The 20701-nt window shown below is 37.4% G+C and overlaps 1 protein-coding gene across 1 annotated transcript in view; it reads right to left on the reverse strand.

Annotated features, from left to right (window-relative positions):
- LOC107710697 (protein kinase C alpha type-like) overlaps positions 1 to 20701 on the reverse strand; it is a 174062-nt gene that overhangs the window by 16514 nt on the left and 136847 nt on the right. The window contains exons 5-13 of the mRNA XM_016515531.1: positions 15221 to 15377; positions 15013 to 15147; positions 13248 to 13341; positions 5970 to 6110; positions 5247 to 5420; positions 4424 to 4515; positions 3623 to 3644; positions 2139 to 2236; positions 1906 to 2044 (exon numbers count right to left, since the gene is read on the reverse strand). Coding sequence (XP_016371017.1) covers positions 1906 to 2044; positions 2139 to 2236; positions 3623 to 3644; positions 4424 to 4515; positions 5247 to 5420; positions 5970 to 6110; positions 13248 to 13341; positions 15013 to 15147; positions 15221 to 15377 — 1052 coding nt within the window. The remainder of the gene's footprint in view (positions 1 to 1905; positions 2045 to 2138; positions 2237 to 3622; positions 3645 to 4423; positions 4516 to 5246; positions 5421 to 5969; positions 6111 to 13247; positions 13342 to 15012; positions 15148 to 15220; positions 15378 to 20701) is intronic.

Genomic DNA, 20701 nt, shown 5'->3' on the forward strand with positions numbered 1-20701 from the left:
TAATGACTTTGAAACTCTTTTATCATAGCGCATGGTTTGTAAACTAATACATATTGATGTTTGCATCACATAACCAGCTCCATATGGATGGCTTTTCTGATGTATTAAACTTGCTCAGTAGCTCACCTGGTACACAATGCACTTGCACTCGGGTACAAGTCCCATGAAACATGAGCCATGATAAAAGAGCTCAAAGATTTGAAGAAACAAGCTCAAATTACATGATTACTTTAGCAAATGCATGTTCATGTCGTTTTCTTTTACACTATCGGTAGGGTTTAGGGTAGGTGGTACGTTAACCTTTACACGCTACTCACTGGTCATTTCATTTCTGAACTGCCATTATAAATGTAATAAAACGTTGCCAGATTCATGTTAATCTGTTTTAGATAAAACTAAATGCACTTTTAGTGCAACTTCCTGAACATTTCATTTTGAAAGTGCTGTGAAAAGAAGCAATAAAATATCATTTTGCGGAGATATCGCCACAGGCACGTTTTTACAAAGAGCCTGGGTTGTCTAATGTTATATGAGTTATAAGGTTGTGTGAGTCTGGTTGAGAGGCGGGGGGGAGGGGGCGGGATAGTCCTCACTCGAACTATCCCGCACCCTCACTCAAGATGAGTGTGAAAATAGATTTTATTTATGAAATATAATGGTTTATTCAAATAAACCAAAATGCATAGGCTTTCCAGCATTAATATGATGCTACTATAGCAACAATTTAGGACAGTCCGTTTCACAAAGTCGCATTTTAATTGTTACATCTGACACAAACTTTCCGCGCAAGTGGTTCAACTAAGAATGCAGCACACTGAGCTAAAGATATGATGAAATAATTCTTTAATGTTTAATAGAGAGCTAGATGGTCGTAGTTAGTTGATTATTTCGCTGTATTGTTATTGTTTGTTGCTGTTCAAGTTGTTCTAACTTAAAATGATGCATCTGTTAAATGGGTCGCAATGAATGTGTTATGTTGTCAGGGAATCGGTCGCAATAAGCTTGTGTTTCATTGTAAAGCAGACACAATTAAGTATTTCTGGTGGTTGGGGTGGTATCACTTGTCTGTATTTGTGGTAAAACTAAGACATATTATTTCCTGGAAGTCAGATTTTCGAATTTGTTGCCTATGCGATTTTGTTTTATTCAATAGCTAGCCGACTCTGCCATCTGTATTTGCAAAGTACATTTTTGTAGGGTCATTCACTCAGAATGCATTTTTCATTCCACTGCGGTTCTTTTCCATTGTATTTCAAACTAAATGCGCTACAGACGTCTTTGAATTTGTGTTTGAATGCTGTGCTCGTCTCAGGTCTTTATAGCAGCTTGTCGCGCATAATACATCATTCTAAAACACGGCGCTCAAGTTCAAAGAAATGCAGCTTCTAAAAACACGTCTCTAGACGTTGGGGTTAAAAAACAAACAAACAAAAAAACCTTCCACTGACCTGCCTCGCGACTCTGTGTGAACCCAGTATTCTAATAGTAACGTTAGCAGGCAGGTTTGTTTACGGTCCGACAAATACGCGAATGGGCTACAATTTTTATTTTATTTTTTTACTTTGTGCTACGTCATCGCCCCCTTTCGTCACCTCAGCCACCCCCTCATCAGTGCTGCGCTGGAGCCTGCTCTGTTGAGAGGTCAGCAAGGGTGAGGACTTTAAGGCCTGAGGTCGTGTCCTACATGCAGTGAATATGACAGAGGCAGTCCGGGTCATTCGATTTCAGTTCAAATTAGTTATCACTCTCTCTTAACCTGGAGTTTGACAATCTCCCTCCTCACTACTTTCCTTATACCTTATAAATCTCCTTTTGTATTCCACAGAAGAAATAAAGTCATACAGGTTTGGGGTGGTATTATGAGTGAATAAATGTTTTTTTTATGCAGTCTTGGTCGTCCCTCACCTCCGGGGCGATGTAATCCGGCGTTCCACAGAAGGTGCGTGTCGTCATGCCCTCATACATGTGTTCCTTACACATGCCGAAGTCTGCAATCTTGATGTGGCCCTCGGAGTCCAACATCACGTTATCCAACTTCAGATCTCTGAGGACAAAATGCACAAACCTGGTGTATGAAATTCACCGCAGATAACTAATGTTCATGGCAGAGGCTGTGTATCTGCCTTCCCTCGTTTCACCCGGCAGACAGTTCACAGTTAATAGTGTGGTCTTTAGCTGTGGGTGCGTATGGCCGCGTGCGAGTGGACAGTATAAGCGAGGTCAGGGCGACCTCAGCCTTCATCATCAAAGAGCATGATTAATGCGAGCTGAACGCTGCAGCCCTGCAGGGATGGGAACGGCGAGTGAGGAGCTGAATGTAGACAGCGCTGCACATAAACAGTCTTTCTTACAGCCCCCTTCTCCTCAGAGAGTGACTCATTCTCTGGACAGGAAGATTATACTGCATTTCATGGGTGTTTCGGACCTGCTAAACCCTGAGTAATGTTGTTTACAACAAGCAATATGTGTTTTCAATGACAGTGTTCTGTACACATCTTCTGTACACGTCTATCATTTTCATCTCGTTCAGGTAGCATTCCTCTAGAGTATGGATATGTTAGCTATTTCACATAACAGCTGGAAGCTGACAGTTTAAAACAGCTTAAGGTCTATTTTGCTAAAGAATTTGGGTAAAAGCTTTAACAAAATCAAATCAAACTTGAGAAAACATTTGCTTTTAAACACTCCGAAAGTCTTAGAAATAGACTATTTTAGTGAATTACAGTTCATTAAAGCATTATGGTTCATTATTTTATATTACTAGTTGCTACTGTTATTCAAGAGAACAATTGATTGGGCAATTTTAGACAAAATTGGACAAAGTAGTAATTATTTTTCTATTTTCACACAAATGTGTTTTTCACACCTCTTGATGTCTATAATTTTCATCATATTCAGGAAGCATTTCTCTAGAATGGATGTTAGCTGTTGCAAATAAGACCTGGGAGGGTAGGGGAGCGCGGGGCACAAGGTAACACAGGGTTATAGTTGTAACACACGTGGTTTGAATATTTCCACATATGCTAGCATAACAAAATTTACAGTATTTACTAGTTACCATATAAACATTATATAGAAAAAAAAGTGCGCCAAAATTCAAAAATCTTTTGAAGATATCGCTGAACATTTATTTTACCATAGTAAAATTCAAATTCTGGCTTAAATGGGTCATATGATGCGATTTCAAGTTTTCCTTTCTCTTTGGAGTGTTACAAGCTGATTGTGCATAGATAAGATCCCTGAAGTTGCAAAGACTAAAGTCTCAAAACCAAAGAGATATAAGAGCTAAAGAGACACGCCCCCACATATCTACCTCACTATGTGGAAATATTAGCATAATGCCGCCCAAATGTGCACGCAAAGAAAGAAGGCGTGGTCTCAGTAACCGCAGTTAGTGTTGAAGCAGCCATGTCAGGGAGACGCTGTGTGTTTCTAGGCGAAAGCAAAAGCACTTTATTTGGCCTTCCGAAAGTAGATGCATTTAGGAATCTTTAAGATCACTTACAACAGAACAGCAATGCATTCTATGGACGACCGTTTCGTGAACCTAGGAGAGGAGGTAATTCTGACTTTGCTATGACAATCTGGCGCTTCTGAATCAGCTACTGTTTTGTTATCCGACAGCAATCTCTGCTGCATAGAATCTGTCAACACAACACAGTGCAGATTAGTCAACATCACGCATTCATTAACATGTAAAGAAAGGACACATTTGTTTTGTATTTCTCAGACTGGCATCCCAGCCCTTACAAGAAGCAAAAGAAATAAACTTGCATTGATTGTTCCAGCAGAAATTTTCTAGCCTCTGTTGACAAGGTGAAAAGTTGTGAGCTCAGACATTTGCTGCTCACACATGCATATACTGTATTAGAATAACAACATGAACAACTCTATTTCAGGAGCAGCTCTTCGTGAACACAGGCCCTCATATGTATCCTTATTTGCAGTTTTATTCATGTGTGAAGACTGGGTGTTGATGGAGCAAATGTTTACAGCTTTTCGTCTGTGACATTTTTATACTGTATGTGTTTTTGCATACATTCCTGCACAAATTCTCATTAGTGTGCAGTAATTCAAAAACATTTACAATTTAAAACTGTTTAATAAACATGGTAGTATTTGTAATGCTTTTAAATGTATTCTGATTTAAAGAATCTTCATTAAGGATTACAGCACATTTGGCAGCATTTTAAGTTGGAATGTGTTGGTGTTGGAAAGAAATATGAACAGGTTACCACTTTTCACAGTATAGCATGCATTAAGCCGGTGTTCCAGTGCGAACATAGTCCCACAAACACACTGTGTAGACAAACCAGCATGTTCAGTCACATCTAGAGCTATTTGTTTTGCTTGACTAATGTGTTCATCAAAAGTCTGTACTCGTGTGTTTTTGATTGACAGTAAGAAGTGAGTCATGTCTTACACGGCTTGTGGCTCCTTAAACTTGCCCACTTGCTGGATGTGATACATCAGGTCTCCACCGTTAATGTACTCCATTACAAAGTACAGACGATCCTAACAAAAGACACAAGATAAATAGTACAGCTGCAGAAAATAAACAAGCAAGTCCCTGTATGCAGTACTGAATCAACCAGTTAGTCACCAGTTATGTTGAAGAGGCATCGTGACCATCCCAGAGGGAGTTAAGGTGTTTGGAGTGAAATGCGAGTGGACATGATGGCTGGTTTGCTGTCTGCGTGCAGCTCATGAATATTTAGTGAGGGCATGCTGGGATCTGTTGCATTATTCATCAGCAGGATGCCCATTACTGAGAGCGGCCTGCTGTGACTCCTGGAGGAGCTTCCCCTGTCTCACACTTACAAAACCCTGAACTACTACGTACATCAGTTGTTTGTGTACATTTTTCTATGAAAGAGAATGAGAATTTCTTCTTCATGCAGCTCTTTTCCACAATGAAAGTGAATGTCAAACTCCAAAGAGGACAAAAACAATATTAAAAGCAGGATAAAATGATCACGGAACTATAGTCAATATAACAGATTTGTACCGGAGCGCTTCACCTCACAAGTGCAACGCCATATATGAGCTACCGGGCAAATATACTGGTAATGTATATATACTGATGAAATATACTGAAAGATTAGGATTTAACCAAACGTCATACAATTTGGAATGTGGGCGAGACAAATACTTCTCTGTATCTACTGATATTGTGACAGCTACTGGCAACCGAAACGCCCCCAAAAGACAAAAAGACAACAGATATAAAGAGATGCATTTCTCACCACAGTCTGGAAGCAGGAGTGCAGCTGGGTGAGGAAAGGTGGCTTATCTCTCTGGGCCAGCACTCTCTTCTCCACCATTGTGCACTCCACATCATCATCCTGGATCACCACGTCCTTCTTCAGGATTTTAATGGCGTACAGCTCCTCAGTGGACTTCCTCTCTGCCAACATTACCTATGTTGAAAACAAACACACACTGAGTGGAAACTCATGGTGTGGGTTAGTAAGTCATTTGGCATATGCTTTCTTAAGGTGCGGTCACATTTACTGTTGCTTGGTGTAATTTGAGTCACTCCAATAGGAATCAGTGCAATCGTACGTTTCGTGTGAGGGAGAAAATGTTCTCCATGCAGGATTGGCATGGTAATGTACATGACAATGTTAATGTATTTGGTCTTGGTGGAATAGATCTGCTATGCTGCTGCTGCTGCGGCAGAGCAAGTACCGAGGCAAGCTGCAACTGCTACGGCAAGCACTAGTCATATATTTGAACGTTGAGCAGCGAGCTCATTGGCTATTGATACAGGAGAGAACCAATCAGCTGTGCCATGTGATAATGATGTCATCAGGTCAGATTGAGTTAGACCTATTGGACTGCGCCATCTAGAGTTTCATGCCAGAACTCTGTATTTGTTCTGAGGAAGATCTAGTAGCTTGCTTTTTGTGAGATTTATCTTCAAAAGACATGTAAGCATTTGTTTGAGACATGACAGGAGCACTGACCTTCCCAAAACTGCCTTTGCCCAGAAGAGCCAGAAAATGGAAGTCATTGAGTTGAACTCTGTTCATGTTTCCGGATGGTAAACTGAAGCGTCGGTGATCAGAGGGAGTGATGACTTTCTTCCCAGGACCGAGCCTGGCTTTCTACAAGAGTGATGGAGAGTGATCAATAACCAATACATGCCCAAATACACACATGAGCTTCCACAGCACTCAAACGCATGTCTGGCAATTAAAACTCTGTTGCGTGCTCAACTACACAATATGGCACTTCTTAGTAACATGCTGTAACATGGTCAGGCCTGTGTGAAAATGACAGGACATGCAGAAAAATGTGTGCTGGGCTTGAGAGCCGTCCACAGCTGCTGGAGAGAGATCTTCAGGCCAACTGAACAAGAACACAACCTCCAGGCTCATCCTTCCAATTAGCTCCCATGCATACCCTTTTCAAAGTCTGTTCTGTATACTGTAAAGTATATCATGGTGACCTAGAGTGTGCTTGGCTTTAATGTCTGGGTTCATTTAAAGTCCATTCACACTAACTGTGATTCAGTCGCTGATGGTCACCCAGTCACTGTCAGTTGCAGTGGCATTGCTACTCGACTGCTGTGTCCAACTGCATCAGGCGGCGTGTGAGTCACCCAATTTCACCATATAGGACCATACAGCCTGTTCACTAGGCTTTACACAGTGAATCCACTGATTTTAGTTTTGATGGTGCGGCACAGGGATGTAAAGGGGAAAAAAACATATTAAACATATTTTTGTTGGAACTTATGGTAACACTTTAGTTTAGGGACTAATTCTCAGCATGCATATTACGAGCATATTGGCTGTTTATTATTAGTACTCCTGAAGCACATATTAATGCCTTATTCTACACGACCATATTTTAAATTCCTTAATCCTACCCCATACCTAAACTTAACAACTACCTTGCAGCCAATTAGGAGTTTACTGAGGTAAAAGGAAGTTAATAGTTAATAGTGAGAATTGGTCCCTAAACTAAAGTGTGACCGAACTTATTTTTTCAAAACAGAAGGTGATTTCACAAAATGCAATTGACTGTATTTACATGCTTGATTTCAGATTGACCTGACTGTTTTCTTTCTCTAGTGTGAAGGTGCCCTACAGTTAAACTCTGCTCCGTTTTGTTGCATTGCCTACGGTTGCTGTCGTTCATGTCACCTTAACGCCTAACTCAATAAAAATGTATGAGACCGATCACTCCAAATCGCTGTCAGTGTGAACACCCCTCTAGGTTGCAGCGTGCTAAATAAACCCGACTCATGGTTGACAAGCATGCCATCTTCCAAATTATGTAAAGTCTACTTGCATTGTGTCCTTCACAAATATCAGCCTCAAAATTAATGTATAGCGTTTTCATCTGGCAAAGAAAATGACGAGCCTCCTGCACAGACTGTCAGATTTTTGAGAAGGTCTGATAACTGGAAGCATGAAGTATAGCACTATTAACAGTATGGAGTCTTTAAGTGAAGCATGATGTTGCTCTGTTTGTGGCGTTCATATCCAGTGGAGCTCCTCCTTCAAACCCCACAATTACACCTCCAACATCTTTCACACACTCTCGCTGTATACTGCACTCTCACTTGCTTTCTACTATAACAGTCTACTCCATCCTGTTGTTTTGGTGTAAAAACCCACAGACAGCATCTAGGGCATTAAATGCACTCTATATATTTTTTTATTTTTTCCTATCTGCTAACTAGCTGCCCGCTGTGGTCAGTTGTGAAAGACTACACCACACTATTCTCAATGTGCAATGCTCATTCTACAAAATGCGTGCCCTTATTAACATACTGTATGTGTAAAAAATGAAGGTAACACTTTATTTTAGGGTCTCTTAACTAGTTGCTTATTAGCATGCATATTACTAGAATATTAGCCATTTATTAGTAATAATTAAGCGCATATTAATGCCTTATTCTACATGACCTTATTCTACAACCCTAATCCTACCCAATACCTAAACTTAACAACAACCTTACTAACTATTAATAAGCAGCAAATTAGGAATTTATTGAGGGAAAAGTCGTAGTTAATAGGTAATAAGTGTTCCCTATTCTAAAGTGTTACCAAAATGACTTTAACAATTAACTGACACTTTTTCTGTTATTATAGGTATTCTGGTCACACTTTATTTCAAGGTCCAATTCTTGCTATTAACATAACCCCCTTAAAAACTCCTAATTTGCTGTTTATTAATAGTTAATAAGGCAATTGGTAAGTTTAGGTAAAGTGTTACCAGTATTCTTATATTTTCAAAGCAATTTTTTTTTTTTACAAATATACCCATTTTGATAAATAATCTTCTTCTTTTCCTTTCGGCTGTCCCCTTCAGGGGTCGCCACAGCGAATCATTTGCCTCCATCTAGCCCTATCCCCTTCTGCATCCTCTTCTCTCAGAAAAAAAAGGTTTTAAAAATATTAGCCTTGTTACCATGATTTTGTGACATTTGCAAAAATAGCAATATTTTTTTCTTCTAATAAACCCCCTATTCTTCCATAATCTATAAAATCATGCTGTCAATCTTGCAATTCTGATGGTGTTTTAATATTTAATACATTTAATGTGAACTGGCACAATGCAACATTTTAGCACTAAGACATTATATGTCATAGAATGTTTAAAATCCTAATGAAATATCACATTTTTGTAATGGAAAAGACCTCCATTTAACAGAAGGGCCCAATCTGAGATAAGAGGAACACCATCACTGTGTGTTCTCTGACTGTACAGAAACCATGACGGAAAAATACTGAGATATTACACAACTATATGACTGATTTGCAGCTGCATTATTAATTGAATCAGTGCTGTGATGCATGTTTTTTTTATTATTATTATTATTAGGATTTCTCAGTTTCTCTTACTCTAAGTTTACTGTGCTGGTGTGGAGATCCCGAATGGACATGCCAGTGGCTGCTCACATCACATTCAATGTAAAGATACTTGCAGAGAACAGTCACTGGTTCTGATACTAACACAGAAGCTCTTCTCAACAAGCTGTTATAACACTCCCAAACAATTTGCTTCTAGCTGGTATTTTCTAAGCCATTCTCATGTTACTGTCCCTTTAGCATCAATCTTTTGTGTTGTATTGCTCATTTGTAAACCACTCTGAATAAAAGCATCTGTTAAACCTACTGTATGAAGGGAGCCATCATGTGGTTGGTTTTAGATTTACCATGCTCAATTATTAAACATGAAGAGCTTTCTTAAGAGACTTCTTAAACAGCAGATCCAATCTTATACAGCAGGGCTTAGAAAATTAAATAATAATAATAAAAAAAAACACTAGTGTCTCATTTGCTGGAAACCAAATTGAACCAGTGTATCATGAACATTGTGCAAAGATCAAAGGCTAAAATGTAAGGTAAGGTTTATTTTTCATAGATTACATTAAATTTTTTGGCAAAACAATAGCATACTAGAATCTGTTATGTGATTTGTCACCTGAAGTAAGATGCAATTTTAGGGTCTCATTATGACAATGATATGGCTCCATAAAGAAGCTGTAACATGCATGGAGTATTTCCACTGCACAAAAAAGTTATTTAGCAGAAAAAAGGTTCTTCAGATTAAAACGCTCTTCAAATGTTTCTTTTAAGAACTGTTCACTGAATAGTCTTTTGGGAAACACAAAATGGTTCTTCATTGCATTGCTCTGAAAACCCTTCTGGAACCTTTATTTTTAAAATAGAGTGAGACATAATGGTCACACCAACTCTCACTATTAGCTAAGTACGAGTTTTGCCTCAATAAATTCCTAATTTGCTGCTAATTAATAGTTAGTAAGGTAGTAGTTAAGTTGAGGTCAGATTAAGGGATCTAAAATATGGTCATGCAAAATAAGACATTTATAGTGCTTTATAAGCACTAATAAACAGACAAAATGCTAGTAATATGCATGCTAATAAGCAACTAGTTAACAGTAAGAATTGGACCCTATACTAAAGTGTTAACTATATTTCTTGTGTACATGCATGCCATTCTGTAAAACTACAGAATAAAAAAGTTTAAGGTTAGGGTTAATCTTATAGGTAGTATTCTAAATAAACACAGTGTATAAACATCATGTGTAAGGACTTTTCAACGATGAAGAATTACCATACAGCCACCGACACAACATCGTTTTCATGTTTTGCATTAATATAATAGGATCTACATTGGGGTACAAATTAAGATGCACATTTTAAATAGTATGTGAAATAGTGTAATTACAGATGTAATTACATGTTATATTAATTGTAATTACAGTGTAATAACATGTATGAACACGATACATACATTTTAGACAAAAATTTAACTCTATTTTGTAAAATATATGTACATATAATATACTTCCTGACTATATCTAGCACATAATACATTGTTATGTATCTATTCTCACATGCACACATTTAAGGGTTGAAAATGGTCATTTCATTAGCATGTTGCTCTTTGAGAAACAGTAAACATCAGACACATCTAGAAGAGTTATCAAGTGCTGCCCCCTATTGGAGATCTCATGTAAGTGAGCTTTACATCTACATGCAAACCCAAACACTAGTAGTACACTTGAGACTGTCAACAGTGCAGTGAAGAACAGTGTCAAAACCCTTTTTCAGTGAGTGACAGGAACAGCATTATCCTGTGGTGCTAGACAAAAAGATTGTCATTCGTTCAGGATGCACATGAAGCATGCTCAGGGTCAGAGTGTGAGGAAACCTTCTATGATCTATAGAAGGCCGAAGCAGATCACAAACAGCCAAAAGATCATTGCCTGTCCTTTAGCTTCTGTGCTCTGCTGTGCTATTTACTAACAACTGCAGTTTTTATGGCTGTATATATATATATATATATATATATTGCTGATCATTACTATTCATTCATAGTTTTGAAATAATAATAATTAATTAATAAAACAATCATATTTCATGCTCAGATGGCACCATGTTTGTCACCTCTTTCACTGATCAGAGGTCAGATGTCAGTGGATGTTCACTGGAGCAATAAAGAAAGAGAGCAAGAAAGTGTGTGTAAATTGTGTAAGTGAATAGAAACCTGAGAGAAGTTGGATTGCATCTTTGTTAGTAAATCTGATTTCTTTGTAGCAGCCTGAGCCACTCAAATAATCAGAGGGAGGGATTTTAATACTCTAAGATGAACAGATAGAGACAGACGAGAGGCGAGCAGGGCAGAGAGAGGAGGCTACCTTCAGCAGGTGGAAATTGAACTGACAGGCCTACAAGAGGGAAAAAACTGGGATGTTAGTCTGCTATCTGCATACAGGGATACAAAGGAACTGTGGAGACACAGCAGGTCTTTTCTTTTCTCTTCAGACTCGAAGAGGCAGGAAACAAACATCACAGAACAAGGAGAGAGGATCAGTCAAACCAACACAGTCACTGACAAATCACTCACTGACAGACAACTTACACGAGCATTAGCAAAACTGCAGAAGGTGGCATACAGAAAGCATTTTACCAGACTGTCTAGTAATATTTGGCATTATTTCTGCTCATAGTTGCTAGGAGAGTGTCTGAAACAAACATTGTCAATAAAAATGTTGAAAAACAATCTGGTGCCTAATGGTGCAATACCTAGTCCCTGTTTTGTCCAAACAGATTCACAATTTTGTGAAAAACATATTTGTTTTCGCAACAAGAGGAGAAGGTTTAAAGACGGATACTTGCTCTTCATCTCAGTTTTTTTAGTTTAGCCTTTCAAATATAAAGTGTAAACCCTCATTACAAATTAGTTTGCCACAAATAAAGATTTTGCGAAGGTAGTTCAAAATTTGTACTACTACCAAAAGACAATAAAATGTAATAATGGATTTTGCCCTCCAAACTTTTGTTTAAATTCTTTTTAAGATGCAATACTTTATTCTATTGGTCGATTACTGCAGAGAATTTTTATATTTGTATTGTTATTTATTTTTATATGCAGTGGCCCAAAACGTATTTGGACACTTAAAGGGGTCATATGATGTTGCAAAAAATAACATTATTTTGTGTATTTTGTGTAATGAAATGTGTTTATGCGGTTTAAGGTTCAATAAAATAAGAACACAAAAAAATTGCAAACAACAGCAAAAAATAAATGCAATAGAATAAAGAGAGCTATGAAACTAAGTTTTTCAGGTTAAGTATTGGTTAAGTATAAGAACACAGTTTGTGTTCGGAGAAACGATAAACAACAAGTGCTACTCTACACTGCTCAAAACTCGCGTTTGAATCATCAGTGGCAAATTCTTTAAATATGAAAACGTACTTACAGGCTGTGAGTCAGCATTATTTGTCAGCATCGTAGAGTGTATAGGGTCAGCATGCGCACCGAAGGGGAAACAGGGGAACTGAATTCACCGGAACACTGGCATTGTAGGCTACTCTCCCAGGAAACAGTCCTCATCCTCCGTAAAATGCGTTGCACACATCTGAATATTTTGGGTTGAACTGTTCTGGAACAGTGTTGTAAATGAGGTGTTTTAGGACGGCGTGGACGAGTCTTAACTTTTATAAAGAATATCTCTTTGGGTTTGAGACTTTAGTCTTTGCAACTTTTGGGATCTTATCTATTCACAAACAGCTTGTAACACTCCAAAGAGAAAGGAAAACTTGAAATCGCACCATATGACCCCTTTAAGCTACATTTAAAAGCACATGAATTTCACTGCATTATATAACTAAATAATAAAAAGAAACAATTCTAGGGTTCATTTTTCTGTGATATTTTTTGCTCAGTTCTCCTCAAGTGTCCATGCAGATTAACCACAGATAAAGTTTATCATATTAACTATCAACATGATCCACTGACAACCACGAGTTGTGCCCAAACTAAGCTTCACATTAATCAGTTGTCAAACTGTCAGTTGACATCAGCAAAACAGTTTGAGGAGTTTCCAAAAAGAGACACACAATAGCAAACATTTCCGGCATTATTAAGCCAAACATTCGTTGCATAATAAGCAAACACTTGACAAAGGGATCTCAGCACCCGTCGTGTCCCTCAGCATCCCACCAACACAGCAACCACGAGATCTCACCATGGAAACAGTTGCTATGGTGACCCTGACAGTGGCTTTTTGGTCTTTGAGAGTCACGATCTACAGTAGTCTAAGCCGTATTAGTGCGTCCTATGCTGTTATTTGAACATTCACTACACATTAAAGCGCGATTTAATCACTTGACTTGAGAATGAACAGCCGTGCAGGACTCTTCAACGCTCCTCTGGCATGAATGAGTGTGTTTGAAGAGATAAACACACACTCTCACCTCAAACTTCTGCCGCAGCTCCAGGTTAATGTCACTCTCCTCTGGGATGGGCACGTTGTAGTACTCACCCTCCTCCTGGTTTAACATCTTATACCTGTCAAACAAGAGAATATCAGACACAATTTAAACTTTAAATAGTATCATGATACAGTCTAAAAAAGCATGGTACAGTAATAGTAGCATCCCATGGTATTTCCATGGCACTCTTTGTTTACATATTGCATTATATTAATTTATTATGGCTCTAAAATTTCTAAGTCATTGTAAAATAGTCAGCACCTGCTGTGTATTAATGCACTAATCATTAGTTCACTGATTGTTTGTTTTTTTCTCATAAACGGCCCACAGTTTAACTTATGAACTACAGCTGTGGTCATAAGTTTACACACACCTTTTTAAATGTTAATAATTAAAAATAAATAAATAAATAAATAAGAGGGATTATAAAAATTGAATTTTTTGGTACAGCCCAGAATAAGCTTTTGCACATATCAGATATCTACAAGACAAAATAATAGATGCATTTATAAAAATGACCTTGTTCAAAAGTTTACATACTGTACAGTTCATTCTTAATGCTCTCTTGTTTGTCTGAAGCCGTTAAACCACATGATGCTCAAGAAGTCAATGTGATACATTAAGAGGGGGGTGTAAAATTGTTTTGGTAACACAGTTTAGGGACCAATTCTCACTATTAAGCAGTCGCTTATTAGCATGCATATTACTAGCATATTGGCTGTTTATTAGTACTTATAAAGCACATATTAATGTCTTATTCTGCATCACCATATTATGGATCCCTTAATCCGACCCCATACCTAAACTTAACAACTACCTTACTAACTATTAATAATAATAAGCAGTGAAAAATGGACCTTAACATAAAGTGTGACCAACATTTTTTAATTTTGTTTAAAGATCTTGGTAACAATTTAGATTAGGGAACACATAAACATGATGTTACTGTAGTTCTAGACTAAATGTGAACATGCATTTACTCATCTCACTTGCACAAAAACAGATTCAGTATTCCTCAAAATGAATAAAAACGGTAAAATGCAAACTCAGAATATGACACAAACCTGCAATAATTAAATCTATGAAATAACACAATTATCCTTTACGTATTTAATCCAATTTTATTAATCTATCTGATCCATTTTTCTTATTCATTTCTGGTGTGAAAGGACTTTTACATTAGCCAAAAATAAAACTTTTTATATATTAAAACAAACAAGCCCAACCCAGATGAGAAAAAGTAACGGAAATGTAATTTAACACATTACTTTCCATAAATGTAACTAACACAATCAGTTACTTTTTAGGGAGTAACACAATATTGCAATGTATTACTTTTAAAAGAAACTGTCCTCAACACTGCACATATTCACTAAGGTGTATGTAAACTTATGACCACACCTGTATATAAGAATTGTGATTTTTATTAATATCTTTAACTATTTATTGAACATTAGTGTATTGCAGTTGCCATGATTTTTTTTATTTATTCTACTCCATGTTGCACTGTGCCTAAGAACCTGTGGTAAAATCACTGTAAAGCATGTCCTTTTATGGTTTATTGCCTGAATAAGAGCTGCAGTGTGAAAGCACCAATTTATCTCAAAATACAGGAATAACTTACATGATAGATTTATACTGTAATATCAGCCACTGTATTAAAATAATTAATATGCATTTCATCTATTTTACATTGAAATGTATGTGAGAAAAACAACAGTTTGTGGTGCCAGTGTTTTTGACTCACCAGCCACATAGAGGAGCTTTGATCAGCTCAGACACACCAAAGGACATGGAGCCCATGAAGTCATTACGGGTGGTTCTGTCCCAATCCCACACCTCCACGGACAGACGGCGCTCCTTATCCGATGGCTTTAACTTACTGCACACAAACATGCATGAGAAAACACATCTACAATGCCGTGAGAGTGTGTGTTTACCGCTGACAGACTCACAAGATGAAGGACTCGTTCCAGGTGGGGTTGAGCGAGGAGCGGATGGTGCGGGTCTTCTGTTTGGTCTCATTCTTGGGGTCTGGGATGAGTTTGAGCTTCACATACGGGTCTGATAGACCATTGGGGTCCATGGGAATCAGATTTCGGGCCTCACCCACTGATTAAAGAGAAAGAAACCAAATCTCTTCAAACATACAAACTTCAAACAACACTCTTCAAACAAAAACAGAAACAATAGAAAACGGTAACACTTCAGTATAGGGACCAATTCTCACTATTAACTAGCTGCTTATTAGTATGCCTATTATTAACATATTGGCTGTTTATTAGTGCTTATAAAGCACATATTCCTCATGACCACATTCTACACCCTGTTGAAAAAACCAGCATATGCTGGTTAGGTATGTTTTGACGCTGGGATGCTGGTTTAAGCCAGGAAGTGCCACCATCTCATCTATATTACTCATATTTTAAGTAAGTTTTCATTAGTTTACTGCTAAATGATTCTGAGACAGCAACAAAGAAGGTGAAGTAGCATTTGATCCTGTCAAAAAAAAAACAGCCTCTTGCAAAAACGGGCAGGCTGCATTTCTATTAATAACCAAAAGGGGGAGACGCATCTCTTTAGTCTTTCTCACAGGAACATTAGGAAGCAGCTTGAACAGAGCTCACTCTGAATGTGTGGAAAACATCGCTCAAATCTCTTAAGAAGCTCTAATGTACAGAAAACTCATTCCCAAGGTCTGACAGTGATGTGATAGTGGCTATTAATTTGACTCTCCACATCGCCTACACTTGGTAGCTGACAGAGAGACGTCAACAAGAATCAAGGCTTTTTCTGCGGCTGTTGCTTAGATACAACATCTACGAGAAGCGCCGCGTTCATCTGTTTGCTTCCTCTGGCTCTTCTGAGGCTTTTCAGATGGAATAAGATCCACCGCTGTTAATTCCAGCTGAATCTTCTCCTTTCATGTGTCTTTAAACATAGTCTTCTGGAAATTATATTCGTGCCAAAAGTTACCCCGAAAAAAGAATATCTTGTACATGTAATGACACAGTCTGATTATGAAATTACTCATTCAAAGCAACTGCATTTGATTTACTGAACTGTGTTCTATCAGTTGATCTGTTGTGTAGTTAGGGTTAAGTATTAAATTTAGTGTACAGTCTCACACTGTTTGTCATGAATGATTCTTCAGATCATGTGGCTTGTTGTAGAGAGGAGTTTTGTTACTTTACTAAGCAAACAATCGTACATTTTTAATCTGGCAATCTGACAATGCCATAAAATCACCTACATAATGTAGCAACATGCTTAAAACACTTTATAGCAACCACTGAATATTGATGCAGCTTTCATGAATTGATTTAATATCAATATCATTACATTGTACATTTTTTTAACTGACCTCAACTAATACTGTATATACAGAGAACCCTGTCAGTTGGTAGCTACATTAATATAATATCAAATTGGTAATACTTTTTTTTTTAAAAGTTGCTTATTAGCATGCATATTACTAGCATATTGGCTGTTTATTAGTTCATATGAAGCACATATTCTGCATGAGCATATTCTACATCCCTAATCCTACCCAATACCTAAACTTAACAACTACCTTACTAACTATTAATAAGCAGCAAATTAGGAGTTTATTGAGACAAAAGTCGTAGTTAATGGTTTGTTAATAGCAAGAACTGGACCTTAAAATAAAGTGTGACCGAAGTAACACATTGAATTAAACATGACATTTTTGAAGTACAAAAACTGAAATATTATTGTTCTAAAGTGTACTCTAATAATCTTTGTTTTATTTACAACTTGCAAAAATATTTTTTACAGTGTAGCATCATAATTCTTTCATCTTAGTTATTAATCCAGTGAGGTTTTTTTTTAGTTCTGAAGGCCAGAGTTGGTATTTGGCATCAGCTCCTTAAGAATGTTTAGATGAAAAATGCATTAGAATCTATGGCTGATAAAACTTTTAGAGATTTAATGAAATAACCATAATGTTTCCTCTTCATATTGCTGCTACATTACTAGCAATGTAACCCATATTATGTCATCCTAAACTTCAGTAAAACATATCTTACTGATCTTGACGGATGGCAGCATGAATGCCTAAAACATAACAATACTTCAAAGGCTATTTTTACATGTGGTTTTCCATGGACGCTCAAATCGCACGAATAGCCTGAGAAATTCCGATGTGCTGTTACATAACCGCCAAATGTCCAGTCCACGGCATGCTGGGTAATCTGATAATGCAGTCAGATGAGCTCGTTTCTTCCCATTGTTTATCCACAAAACAGGAAGGGTTAGCCAAGATTCCCCCGTCTGACTTCAACCCAGAATAAACAAACTCACATACAATAACAGCAATAAATCTCAATCCAAACACTCGGTCGCATTTATCTCCTCTGTGCATTTGAGATACTTAACCTGCAAGAAATATCCACAGAAAGCTCCAGGTCAGTCATGTACATTAAAGTGCACAAATAGACACTGTTTCCAGAATAAGGAGATGAAACAATGCATAACACTTTTCATGCCCACAGAGCCAATAATACCATGCATCTTCATCCTCCCATTTGATGACCCTACCTCGACCAGCATGTCACAGCTATACTGTCAAAGGCCTGATCTGATATCTGGCAGCGAGAACAAAATGAGTCATAGATAAAATAAAACCACACAAAAGTATGGCAGGATGTGAATTCCAACTGGCAGCCGCTAAATATCACCTACAGTCATCGCTTTAAATAATAACCACGACATTTCCATCCTCCGTGTGGAGCAAGAACGCACATCTTTGGGCAGTGCCGGCTCTTTAACTGTTATACCGCTTCCAGAATCCAGAGAGACAGAGGCTGATAAGACTGAGCCATACCTCAGGCAGGACCCACGGTAACTTGAGCCCTCCGTTACAAATGGGATCCATGAGGGAAGTGCTGATAGGGACCACCAACGTGTTTAGCTGTGGCCAAAGCTTGGGGGAAGTGGGGGGGTTATGTAATAAAACCCCTCAAAGAAGACAAACAGACTCCAGAAGTTCAGGCCTACAGAGAGCGATCAGAACCAATACGAGGTCTCATATGCAAAAATGCAGGTTCACATCACAAGCAAAATGCCATAAACCGCATGTGAAAGGACTGTGACTTCTAAGTGAAAACCCTGTATTATAAGTGGTGTTGATTGTGCACAGCTGGCATGCTTCTGTTTAAACAATAAACGATAAATCATTTATCAGAATACTTTATTTACGAAATAAAACCAAGATGAAACTATATATGCACATTAAAAAGGGACCAGAGTTCTGTCTCTAAAGAACTGCAGCTGTCTTTTTTTCAGCATCTCTATGTCCAGTGTCTTTCATGTTCCTTCACTGTTTGGCTAGGGCCACCAATGCACTAGATTTACAGTTACCATACTTTTTTTTTTTTATCCATGGCTTTACCAAGACCTTTCCAGTCATTTGTGATTACAAATTAATGTTTTTTCAAAATCATTTTGATTGAGAAAATTCACAAATCACTTGTGAACAATTTAATGAACATAACTCGATCTAAAGAACAACTCAGACATCAAAAATCACTATGGATTGCAACCAAGTTTTTGACTAAAGAGCAATATCTAGCTGAAAAAAAGGAAGAAAAAAATACATTACCATTGCAAAGTTAGATGTCAGTAAGATTTTTTAAAACATTTTAAAATAAGTCTCTTATGCTCACCAAAGGTGCATTTATTTGATTGATAATACAGAACGAACAATATTGCAAATATTATTACAGTTTAAAATATGTTTCGTTTTTTAATATATAAAAAAAAAACTCTATGTCCAGTGTCTTTCATGTTCCTTCACTGTTTGGCTAGGGTCACCAATGCACTAGATTTAGAGTTACCATACTTTTTTTTTTTTATCCATGGCTTTACCAAGACCTTTCCAGTCATTTGTGATTACAAATTAATGTTTTTTCAAAATCAAAATCATTTTGATTGAGAAAATTCACAAATCACTTGTGAACAATTTAATGAACATAACTCGATCTAAAGAACAACTCAGACATCAAAAATCACTATGGATTGCAACCAAGTTTTTGACTAAAGAGCAATATCTAGCTGAAAAAAAGGAAGAAAAAAATACATTACCATTGCAAAGTTAGATGTCAGTAAGATTTTTTAAAACATTTTAAAATAAGTCTCTTATGCTCACCAAAGGTGCATTTATTTGATTGATAATACAGAACGAACAATATTGCAAATATTATTACAGTTTAAAATATGTTTCGTTTTTTAATATATAAAAAAAAAAAAACTCACAAACCCCATGAAGAACCCAATCATATTCTTTACTGCTCCAGCAGATGACCTCTCCAGACACAACAAACCTGTTAATACTTCCCTCGAATCCAGCTAATGATTAGTTTGATGTTTTGTAACCTGAAATGACAGTATTTTTTATTTTCCTTGTGCTTCCGAAATATATACGTTTGATATAAGACATTGTGGTAACACTTTAGGGACCAATTCTCACTATTAACTAGCAGCTTATTAGCATGCATATTGTCTGTTTATTAGTACTTACAGTATAAAGCACGTATTAATGCATGACCATATTCGACATCCCTAATCCTACCCAATATCTAAACTTAACAACTGCCTTACTAACTATTAATAAGCAGCAAATTAGGAGTTTATTGAAACAAAAGTCATAGTTAATGGTTTGTTAATAGCGAGAATTAGACCTTAAAATAAAGTGTGACCTAATGCTCACAACTCAAAACTTTGGCCTATAACCATGTACTCTTTTCCAGTTAACAGAAGAGTGTAAGCTCTCCTTGTGTCCTTTTCAAAATCTATGGACATTTTTAATGGATAATAAACATTTGAATAATAAAGTGTAAAGGCCCGTTCACACCAAGAATGATAACTATAAAGATAACGATATAGTTAAAAAAATCGTTCTCGGTATTAAAGAATAGCAGAGTTCACACCACAGCTATAATGATAAAGGCACAGAGAAAAGATATCGTTGGAATCACTTTCAATGCGATTTTTTCCAGCTGATGAACAATAAAATCACTGACGCCCAATCAGAATCAATCCTGATATAACGAGCTCGAGAATTTAAGCGGCAGACGAGCATGCGCTCGTAATAAACAGACGATATCGTCCGCTGGTGTGGACCATAGACTGTATAAAAACATGGACGTAGTGTCCGTGACGTCACTCGTAGATTTCCGAAGAGCGTTTTTGAAGCTCAAAGTGGGTGGAGCGGGCCGTCGCCATCTTGGCAGCGCATCACTCCCGGATAATCGAAAATGGGCAAAGAGCCGGGAGCAGGTTGCTGAAGCCACGCCCACCTAGCTCGACGGTGGTGACAGCAGCGGCAATCCACCTGTCACTCAAGTGGCCACGCCCTTAATTATGCAGAACTTTAAGGCTTAATATAATTTAAACGGATGAGTTATAAAAAAAAT

This window comes from Sinocyclocheilus rhinocerous, unplaced genomic scaffold, assembly GCF_001515625.1.
Source record: "Sinocyclocheilus rhinocerous isolate Xijiao unplaced genomic scaffold, SAMN03320098_v1.1 scaffold627, whole genome shotgun sequence".
In the NCBI taxonomy this organism is placed as follows: domain Eukaryota; kingdom Metazoa; phylum Chordata; class Actinopteri; order Cypriniformes; family Cyprinidae; genus Sinocyclocheilus; species Sinocyclocheilus rhinocerous.